The 10,907-nt window shown below is 45.7% G+C and overlaps 1 protein-coding gene across 2 annotated transcripts; it reads right to left on the reverse strand.

Moving 5' to 3' along the window:
• Window positions 1–217: 217 nt before the first annotated feature.
• Window positions 218–8,048, reverse strand: dcst1 (DC-STAMP domain containing 1). 2 transcript variants are annotated; one of them, XM_031803054.1, is made up of 10 exons: window positions 7,792–8,048; window positions 7,571–7,692; window positions 7,149–7,306; window positions 6,682–6,781; window positions 5,538–5,633; window positions 5,204–5,330; window positions 5,006–5,122; window positions 4,479–4,621; window positions 1,070–1,180; window positions 218–562 (listed from the first exon to the last, which is right to left on the reverse strand). In XM_031803054.1, the coding sequence occupies exons 1-10, from the start codon at window positions 7,871–7,873 to the stop codon at window positions 323–325; spliced, it is 1,296 nt and encodes a 431-aa protein (XP_031658914.1). In that variant the 5' UTR covers window positions 7,874–8,048; the 3' UTR covers window positions 218–322. The 2 variants fall into 2 exon arrangements, with proteins under 2 accessions (XP_031658914.1, XP_031658918.1); XM_031803058.1 differs by lacking the exon at window positions 1,070–1,180.
• Between the last annotated feature and the right edge of the window lie 2,859 nt (window positions 8,049–10,907).

The following is a 10,907-nucleotide window of genomic DNA, read 5'->3' on the forward strand; positions in this document are numbered from 1 at the left end:
CAGTTGTCAATTGTCAGCATTGCTAAATAAATAAAACCTTTGGAGAAGCAAATGCTATTGTTATACATGTCTAGTCGATTTAACTATTAATTAGTCATAGGGAATAGAACTTTGGACAGGGATTCAAGGAATGAAACAATTTCCTTCAGAACAATACTTGAAAGAAATTAACCAAGATAAACATTTAACAGTGTGTGATGAACAACTGTTCATTTGGCAAGTTTGCTTTTATTGTTATTGAAGAAGATTGAGGACCAAAACCTGTAATGGGCTAATATGCTAAATATCTTTACGGTGTCTGCATGTGATTTAGGTGGTCTCCCTAATGGACATAGTACATGTCTGTGTCTGAACAGCTTTCTATTGGATCCCAGGTACTAGTGGGGACACAGGCGTAACAGATCCTGCCCAGGTCCCTCCAGCACTGGGGACAGTAGGCCGCCTGGCAGCCTGGGACTGTGCACTCCACAGCCCGATCACCCCTCTGCCTCTCCCCACACACACAGCACCACCGCAGCCTGCAGCCCAGCCTCTCCAGTCTAGACAACACACCAGACAACACCTGAGCGGGAGAGAGTGGAGGTGAAGGGGAGAGAGACAGCAGAAAAGTGGGAGGAACAGAGAGAGTGGGATGGGGAGAGTACAGGAGGTAGAAGGGGCAGTGTTAAATAACAGTACAATTCAATGAAAGGAACATATTTGCCCTAATTAGATTATTGGGTGTCGCATGGAATGAAAAGCATTAGTGAAGACAGAAGAGGATAATACAACAGCATGTAAGACCGGATGGAGAGAGAAGGGCCCAGGAAGGAGAGTGGGAGGGAGGCTGCATCCCAAAGAGTTTGTCTGTGTTTGTTTAGATTCGTCTTGGACATCATTCCTGGAAAAGAGTGAGCCCATTTGACTTCAAAATTAAAGGCACTGTCATTCTGTCATGAGTTCTCAGAGGTCATCCAAGAACCATCCCATCAACTAAATCAGGAAATAGAAGGGTTCAAAGACCTTTAGGAAAATAAAGATGTTTAAACTCTGTTTAATGAGAGAGTAGTTAAACACACACAGTACGCACTGTTTTCTCTCCTGTTCCTAGCTGCATGAGTCGTGTCCGTTGCCTTTTGGTGTATGAGATGCGCCTCTGGATCTGCAGGTTATAAAGGAACAGAGCGCGCCTCTTCTCCCGCTAACAGACAGGCAGCCACAGCAGAGGGTGGACAGACAGAGAAATGGGGCAGTCAGATAAATGACAATGAGCTAATATACTGTGTAGAACAGTAGGGCCACAGACAGGTAAGATATAGACATGAAAAGATAATACCTTTTTTTTCTGTTGAATGAGATATTTGAATCACCCTGAACATGGGTTCTAGACTTCACCACTGCTGTATGAACACTCAATACTGTCCACTATGAGGATGCTTCTGGAGCGCTGAACACCTGAGGCCAGTTGGATTAGTCTGTGGGCTGCACACTTTCACCATGTTGCACGTCTCTCCCAAATGCTTTACGTGCAGCAGCTTAATTTTGCTTGATTTGTGAAACTAATCCCCTTCAGAGAGCATAAGGGGAGGACTAATAACAGTAATGACACTTCAGCTGATTTAGTGCTAAGTGAAACACACAGAGGGCAATCCTTCACTCGATCTACTACGCCAGTCTCTCCCCTCGCTGTAGTTTCTCTATAGGTGCTTTCACACTGGCATTTTCAACCCTTAAGTAAACCCAGGCAGCTATTCAATTATGATCCTGGAATGGCAAAACACTTCTGGTTTTTCTTCCTACTTGATCTATCATTGCACTCACCTCATCTGGTGTCCCAGGTCTAAACCAGTCCCATATTAGAGAAGAATGAAAACCAGAAGTGTATTGGACCTCAAGGGCCAGATTTCAAACATGCATTTTCAACCCGGGCCATAATTTTAAGTGCTCAAAATGCCTTTGAAATGCTCTCCCTGTTGTGGAAATGCCAGCATGAAAAATTTCTGTATCCCACTTTCCCTCCGTTAATCTCTTACTCCCGCTAATTCTTAGTTTCTCTGCATACAGTATACACGCCTTTTTCGCCCCTCTGTGCAGTACTGTAGGTAGGGCTTCAGTATGAGCAGAATACGTAGTGTCTAAGGCTATTACAATAAGCTGCTCTCAGGTAAGCACTGCTTTACTCGACACACACGAGCCAGTGCATTTCTTACAGGATTGTGGGAAAAGGGCCACATTCACTCTGTGTACACATTGTGCTAAAGCCTATTGAATTATAAACTGGGTGGCTCGAGCACTGAATGCTGATTGGCTGACAAACCCGTATACCACAGGTATGACAAAACGTTTATTTTTACTGCTCCAATTACATTGGTAACCTGTTTATAATAGCAATAAGGCACCTCTGGGGTTTGTGATATATTGCCAATATACCATGGCTAAGTGTTGTGTCCAGGCACTCCGCGATGCGTCTTGCCTAAGAACATATATGGTATATTGGCCATATACCGCACCCCCTTGTGCCTTATTGTTTAAATATACCTCAACCAGCAATGGTGCACAAGTTTGCATGAACAGTTATATCTATTACGTCTGGATTAGGCTAGGTTTCTTCTTTTAGTCACGTTCCTATATGCATATGTGCACGTTTATGAAGAACGTGCATCTTATAAGCCTAGAGGTTCCTGGACTTCATTTGTGTTCATTTCATTAAACCCATTGCTTCATTTGGAACAATTAAGGGAAATAAAAATATTTAAAAAACAATGTGCACAACTGGCCTTAACGAGGTAGCTCAGCTTATATGTTGAATTTCACACAAATAGTGAATGATGTAAATGAAGGCTAAGCTTTCTTCTGAACAATGATTTGCTTTATTTCCATTTATACTCAGCAGTCGACCCAGTAGCTGCTCCAATTTCCGGGGAGATATCAGTAACACATCTATAAGAACTCCGGGGAAATCCACCCTTTGTGACAAAAACGAACAGTATAAGGAGCGCTTCTACTTTGTGGGACATTGTATTCTTTGTTTATTTGGAGGTCGACCAACAGGACCCTACTGTTTGTTCAAACCTTCCCTGTGCCAATTCCACCAGGGATAAAAAAAGGGGGAATAATAAATGTTAGCCTGCCTATTTAAAACGTTACATAGGCTGGACCCAATGCCAACATGTCTATGTGCATGTTGTGTAGAGGATCCCAGAGTTTAAATGTAGCTACTACTGATGTTTTGATCACAGTGGATGTCGTGATACATTGCATACATTATATTATGACCTTATAAATCTAGTTTATTTCCCTCTTCATTTTAATTACTATACTGAGCAAAAATATAAATGCAATATGTAAAGTGTTGATCCCATGTTTCATGAGCTGAAATAAAAGTTCCCTGAAATTTTCCACACACACAAAAAGGCAATTTCTCTTAAATTCAGCACAAATTAGATTACATCCCTGTTAGTAAGCATTTCTCCTTTGCCAAGATAAGCCATCCACCTGAAATGTGTGGCATATCAAGAAGCTGATTAAACAGCATGGTCATTACACATGTGCACCTTGTGCTGGGGACAATAAAAGGCAGCTTTACAAATGTGCAGTTTTGTCATAACACAATGCCTCAGATGTCTCAGGTTTTGAGGGAGTGTACCATTGAAATGGTGACTGCAGGAATGTCCCCCAGAGCTGTTGCCAGAAAATTGAATGTTTATTTCTCTACCATAAGCCATCTCCAATGTCGTTTTAAATAATTTGGCAGAACGTCCAACCGGTCTCACAACCGCATACCACATGTAACCACGCCAGCCCAGGACATCCACATCCAGCTCCTTCACTTGCAGGATTGTCTGTGGGGGTGCTGATGAGTATTTCTGTCTGTAAGTAAAGCCCTTTTGTGGAGAAAAACTCATTCTGATTGGCTATGCCCGGCTATGCCCTCCCAGGCCCACCCACATCTGTGCCCTTGCCCAGTCATGTGAAATCCATAGATTAGGGTGTAATTTATTTATTTCCATTGACGGATTTCCTTATATGAACTGTAAAATCGTTGAAATGGTTACGTATATATACACACACACCTTTCTTTCGACCCATTGAAAGACAGTTGAAATTTCAGAGAAACCCTCCAAGTGGGTATATCAAATCAGAGCAATCAATCAGCACCTTGTGGCACGTACACTGTAGTGTAGGCTCTTAACAAGAGAACGTTCAATTATCAGATTTGCTGATAATACCTTTAGAGGATCTAAGAGCAGAGGTTACCTTCAGATGATTTAAGAGCAGAGATCCCCTTTAGAGGATTTAAGATCTACATGTATGACTGGGACAAGGTGTTAATGTGAGAACTATAATTAACACAAATACTACAGATTACATACAGGCAAGCCTAACGTGCAGGCAAATACGTTATACATTGTGTCATACATCCGAGTTACAGTATGCAGAGGTTTCGTTCAACCAAGAGGATGGTAGGTGTGGTTGAGAGTGGGCGTGTGTGGCCTCACCTTGGGGAAGTAGAAGGCAGCGATGACTCTGCGCAGGCGGTTGCTGTACACCTGCAGGCAGCACATCAGCGCCATCATCAAGAGGGGCACGAAACTCCACAGGTAGTCCTCTTTGGTGAGAGCCCTCGGCTGGGGCAGACAGTCTGAGAGAGAATAAAAAGAAAAAGGGGGATTGTTGTTGATCTTGTAAATGTTGCCACGTTTTGACTAATCTGTGGTCTCACTTAATCCTGATTATTAGCACATACTATGAGAATGCCCATTTTATTGTGCATGGATAACTCTTAGTTGTCATCCTGCATATGGACAGACATGTGATGCTAGAGTATATGTGTGTTCTATGCCTCTTGACAACACTGTCTAAACTATCTAGCCAAGACAAGGCTGTACACCACTAGACCAGAGCAGATTAGTGTTGTAGCCAGTAAGACAGGGACAGGTCAACACTAACTAGCCACAACACACACATCTGGCACATCAGTCTTTGGCACATTGAGCAGTGAGATAAAAGCAGAGAGGCCACCTACGCTGGTTACTAGACTGCATATCCAGGTTAGAGGAGGTGTTGAAGGCCCCGATGGTCTTCCTCAGGAGCTTGGCCATCATGGACTGTCCTCCCACGTTGATGTCTATGTGGTGGCTACCTGTGGAACACAGTGGCATGAGTTAACACAATCACACTGTGATAATGATACGGTACAGGAGAAAGTGTGTGTGAGACTCACTGGTGAGGGAGAACTTTGTGAAAGTGTGTCTGCGGATGATGTCAAAGATGTGGTGGAGGACCATGTCGACAGCCAGTAGCACACAGACAAACACAGCCAGAGAGACTACCTGCAGCAGGCTCGCCATCTGTGGCCCAATGACACAGATCTGGGATTAGATTTTAACTCCCTTTTGTGATTGTAAAAAGACTTGGACAAGTATGTTGATCAATAACAAGATTGTTCTTCAGTCTATACAACCCTAAAGTCAGCAAGGAGTGGAAAGATAGTAATGAACAAGTCATTGGAGAAAATGATTGGATTGAGATACACCCAGGAGAGATAAGCAACGCACCACTAGTTTAAGCTCACTGGGATGTATGGACAGGCTGCGAGGGTTGATGAAAAGGCCCCGCTCAGCTTTCTTCAAAGGTAACAGATAACGTTTGTCCTGAAATGTCAAATGTACATATCAGCTTCCAGACGTTATACCCTCCCCTACGTATTTATTTGGACAGTGAAGCTAAAACAATTCATTTGGCTCTATACTCCAGCATTTTGGATTTGAGATCAAATGTTTTGCATGAGGCGACCGTACAGAATGTCACCATTGATTTGAGGGTATTATCATACACTCGTTTTGCTGTTTAGAAATGAAAGCATTTTATGTATTTAGTCCCCCCATTTGAAGATAAGTATTTGGAAAAATTCACTTATAGTGTATTCAATTTTGTCAAAAATGTACTATTTGGTCCCATTTTCCGTGCAAAGAATACATCAAGCTTGTGACTGCAAACTTGTTAGATGCATTTGGTTTATTTAGGTTGTTTCAGATTATGTAGTGCCCAATAGAAATTAATGGTAAATAATGTATTCTGTAATTTTGGAGTCACTTTTATGGTAAATAAGAATGTTTCTGAACACTTCTACATTATGCCACCATGATTACGGATACTCATGAATGAATCGTGAGTAATGATGAGTGAGAAAGTTAGACATACAAATATCACCCACCCCACACAAACGCTCGCCTCCCTGTTATCGGTAATGATAGGGGTTAGCATGTTTTGGGGGGCATGATCTTTGTGCAACTTACGCACAATTCATTCATGATTACCCATAATCATGGTAGCATCCACATTAATGTAAAATTGTTCAGAAACTATACGTAAAAGTGACTCCAAAAATAATACATTATTTACAATTACTTTCTATTGGGCATAACAAAACAAACTGCAAATGCATCCAACAAGTTTGTAGAGAGTCAGAAGCTTTATGTAGTCATTGCGTGCTAGGAATATGGGACATGTGACACCTTTAAATGGGGGAGCTAAATGCATAAAGTGCATTCATTTCTAAACAGTAAAACAGATATGTATTAAAATATCCTCAAATAAAATGTGACATTTGATCTCAAATCCAAAATGCTGGAGAATAGAGCCAAATTAAACATTTTAGCTTCACTGACCAAATATATACGTTATCTTTTGTTTGCTTACTGCTCTCTTTCTCCTGGCATCAATCTGTCTGAAGTAGGTGGTGATGTAGATGTTGTCAAAGCGAACGTCTTGTGTATACTGCCTTGCATAGCCAAACGCTCTTCACGGGAAGGCAGAGAGCGAAGAGAGACACACATGCGTTGATTACATTAGAAACTGTATAAACACTTTATAAAAATAAACTTCATCATGGTACTGCAGTGAGTCCAATGCAGGGGTGCATGACTTTAGTCCTCGAGGTCTGCAGTAGGCTGGCTTTCAACCTTGACTGATTCAGACCTGGGAAACTGGATGTATGGACTCTGGCCAATCACTGACAAAAGAAAAGGACACTGCCACTTTGGAGAACTAAAATAGCCAGCTTCTCAAAAAGCAGAACATCTAACACACCCCTACATTAGATAGCATAAATACACATGTTATTCCATCATATCTAACTGAGTTGCTGTGTGGTTGAGTAGGCTCACGAGGTGAAGATGGTGATGAAGGTGCAGGAGAGGAGGAGCTGGATGAGGCCCAGAAACTGGTCCATAATGACCTTGGTCTCCTCGAAGGCTTTACTCAGACTCTCTGTGAAATCCTCCCGTAGGGCTGACACACCAAACACAGACTGCTGCTCCTCCTCCTACACACTCTCTCGCACACACACACACACACACACACACACACACACACACGAGAGGGAAAGGTGGAAGCTCAGGAACTGTAAATAACATCCAATTAAAGTATTGTGCAAAGTGCATCTTCAAAAGAGAAGGGCATAATACATGTATTTTGAGTAGAGAAAACCTCCAAATGACCTAATTATGTGTAAACTACAGTCTTGTATTTCTTTCATTACTTAACTGCCTTGGTTTTAGTGAGAGCAGACAGAAGAGTTGGGCTGTACCTGCAGCACCACGTTAGTGCTGAATTCTCTGGACAGTGCGTCAATGGAGAAGTTGAGCTTGTCGAAAGTTTGCCCAAAGTTCCCTTCCACTGGGATATCCTCCCTGCACCAGGGCTTCATGACTGACAGGAAAAGCAACCAAGCAAACATCATTCTAATCAGAAAAATATATCACCCCACTTGACTAAACATCTGGGCTACCAATGAAGTTGAACCCCTACCTCTCATGATGTCACAGAGGAAGTGGAATCTCATGGACACACACAGGATGTGGTTGATGACTGGGGCTTTGATGGCATCCATGCAGTCCTGCCACTTGACCTCAAACCACTCCCGACAGCGCTCTATCCCCTGCTCCACCACATCTGTCGCACAATGCAGAAAAATAGGTGAGTAATGTTAATACAGTCTCAATGTCACACCCTGACCATAGTTTGCTTTGTATGTTCTATGTTTTGTTTGGTCAGGGTGTGATCTGAGTGGGCATTCTATGTTGGATGTCTTGTTTGTCTGTTTCTGTGTTTGGGCCTGATATGGTTCTCAATCAGAGGCAGGTGTTAGTCATTGTCTCTGATTGGGAGCCATATTTAGGTAGCCTGTTTTGTGTTGGGTTTTTGTGGGTGATTGTTCCTGTCTTTGTTTGTTACACCAGATAGGGCTGTTTTTCACTTTTCTTGTATATTGTTCTATTGTCATCTTTATTAAAGATGTATCAAAATAACCACGCTGCGTTTTGGTCCGCCTCTCCTTCAACTGTCACGCCTTGGTCTTAGTGTTTTGTGTTTTCGTTATGTATTTGGTCAGGCCAGGGTGTGACAGGGGTTTATGTTGTTGTAATTCGTATTGGGGTTTGTAGGCATTGGGATTGTGGTTGATTAGGGGTGTGTCGAGTGTAGGCTTGGCTGCCTGAGGCGGTTCTCGATCAGAGTCAGGTGCTTCTCGTTGCCTCTGATTGGGAACCGTATTTAGGTAGCCTGAGTTTCGCTTTGTATTTCGTGGGTGATTGTTCCTGTCTCTGTGTAGTGTTCACCAGATAGGCTGTATTAGGTTTCACGTTCCGTTTGTTGTTTTTTTGTATTTATTATAGTTATTTCATGTATCGTCACTTTTTTTCATTAAAGACATGAGTAACCACCACGCTGCATTTCGGTCCGACTCTCTTTCTACAAACGAAGAACGCCGTTACAGAATCACCCACCAGCAATGGCATGGATTATACGACGTGGGAAGAAATCGACAGGTGGGCGGCCGACCCAGAGAGAATGCCTGAGCCCGCATGGGATTCGCTAGAGCAGTGCGAAGAAGGCTATAGGCGAATAGAGTTGGAGAAAAGAAAGACACGGCGGCGCAGAGCGAAGCCCGAAAAGCAGCCCCAAAAATGTATTGGTGGGGGCTCAGAGGGAGAGTGGCTGAGTCGGGTGTCAGACCTGAGCCAACTCTCCCTGCTAATCGTGAAGAGCAGTTGCAGTGGGAGAGGCTGCATCACTTGGAGAATTGGACATGGGAGGAGGAACTGGACGGAAAAGGACCCTGGGCTCAGCCTGGAGAATATCGCCGTCCCAAGGAAGAACTAGAGGCGGCTAAAGCAGAGAGGCGCTGGTATGAAGAGGCAGCACGGCGACGCGGATGGAAGCCTGAGAGTCGGCCCCAAAAATGTATTGGGGGGGGGCTTACAGGGAGTATGGCTATGCCAGGTAGGAGACCTGCGCAAACTCCCTGTGCTTACCGGGGGGCTAAAGAGACCGGGCAGACACCGTGTTATGCTAGTGAGCGCACGGTGTCTCCAGTGCGGGTGCATAGCCCGGTACGGTTCATACCAGCCCTTCGTATTGGCCGGGCTAGAGTGGGCATCGAGCCAGGTAAGCTTGGGCAGGCTCGGTGCTCAAGAGCTCCAGTGCGCCTGCATGGTCCGGTCTATCCAGAGCCACCTCCACACACCAGTCCTCCGGTAGCAGCTCCCCGCACCAGGCTTCCTGTGCGTGTCCTCGCTCCAGTATCACCAGTGCCCGCACCACGCATCAGGCCTACAGTGCGCCTCGCCTCTCCTGCTCTGTCGGAGTCTCCCGCCTGTTTAGCGCAGCCAGAGCCTTTCTCCTCTCCTGCGCTGTCGGAGTCTCCCGCCTGTTCAGCGCTATCAGAGCCTTTCTTCTCTACAGCGCTGCTGGAGCCTCCTGCCTGTTTGAAGCAGCCTGAGCTGTCAGTCTGCCGGGTGCTGTCAGTCTGCAAGGAGCTGCCAGTCTGCAAGGAGCTGCCAGTCTGCAAGGAGCTGCCAGTCTGCAAGGAGCTGCCAGTCTGCAAGGAGCTGTCAGTCTGCAAGGAGCTGTCAGCCTGCATGGAGCAGTCAGAGCTGTCAGTCTGCAAGGAGCTGCCAGTCTGCAGGGAGCTGTCAGTCTGCAAGGAGCTGCCAGTCTGCAAGGAGCTGTCAGCCTGCATGGAGCAGTCAGAGACGTCAGTCTGCATGAAGCAGCCAGAGCTGTCAGTCTGCAAGGAGCTGCCAGTCTGCAAGGAGCTGCCAGTCTGCAAGGAGCTGTCAGCCTGCATGGATCAGTCAGAGCTGTCAGTCTGCATGAAGCAGCCAGAGCTGCCAGTCTGCAAAGAGCTGTCAGTCTGCATGAAGCAGCCAGAGCTGCCAGTCTGCAAGGAGCTGTCAGCCTGCATGGAGCAGTCAGAGCTGTTAGTCTGCATAGAGCAGCTAGATCCGCCAGTCAGCCATGATCTTCTAGATCTGCCAGTCAACCAGATTCTTCCAGATCAGCCTGTCAACCAGAATCTTCCAGATCTGCTAGTCAACCTGAATCTTCCAGATCCGCCAGCCAGCCAGGATCTACCGGAGCCTACTACCTACCTGAGCTTCATCTCAGTACTGGGCTTCCTCTCAGTACTGGGCTTCCTCTCAGTACTGGGCTTCCCCTCTGTTCCGGGCTGCCCCTCAGTTCCGGGCTGCCCCTCAGTTCCGGGCTGCCCCTCAGTCCCGAGCTGCCCCTCAGTCCCGAGCTGCCCCTCAGTCCCGAGCTGTCCCTCAGTCCCGAGATGCCCCTCAGTCACGAGCTGCTCCTCAGTTCTGTGGGGTTCTGGGTGAGGACTATTAGGCCATGGTCGGCGGCGAGGGTGGATTATCCCAGGACGCGAAGGGGAGGAACTAGGACATTAATGAAGTGGGGTCCACGTCCCGAGCCGGAGCCGCCACCAATGACAGACGCCCACCCGGACCCTCCCTTTGGTTTTGAGGTGCGTCCGGGAGTCCGCACCTTGGGGGGGGGGGGGTTCTGTCACGCCTTGGTCTTAGTGTTTTGTGTTTTCGTTATATATTTGGTCAGGCCAGGGTGTGACAGGGGTT

This window comes from Oncorhynchus kisutch, linkage group LG2 (assembly GCF_002021735.2).
Source record: "Oncorhynchus kisutch isolate 150728-3 linkage group LG2, Okis_V2, whole genome shotgun sequence".
Lineage (NCBI taxonomy): Eukaryota > Metazoa > Chordata > Actinopteri > Salmoniformes > Salmonidae > Oncorhynchus > Oncorhynchus kisutch.

Bases quoted from the DNA above. Each gene is read 5' to 3' on its own strand.
- dcst1 (XM_031803054.1), bottom strand. From the start codon at position 7,873: ATGGATGCCATCAAAGCCCCAGTCATCAACCACATCCTGTGTGTGTCC. The intron at 7,307-7,570 runs GTACAGCCCAAC...GAGAGTGTGTAG, and splicing joins GCACTAACGTGGTGCTGCAG to GAGGAGGAGCAGCAGTCTGT. The intron at 1,181-4,478 runs GTGAGGCCACAC...CCTGTCTGTTAG, and splicing joins CTGCCTTCTACTTCCCCAAG to CGGGAGAAGAGGCGCGCTCT.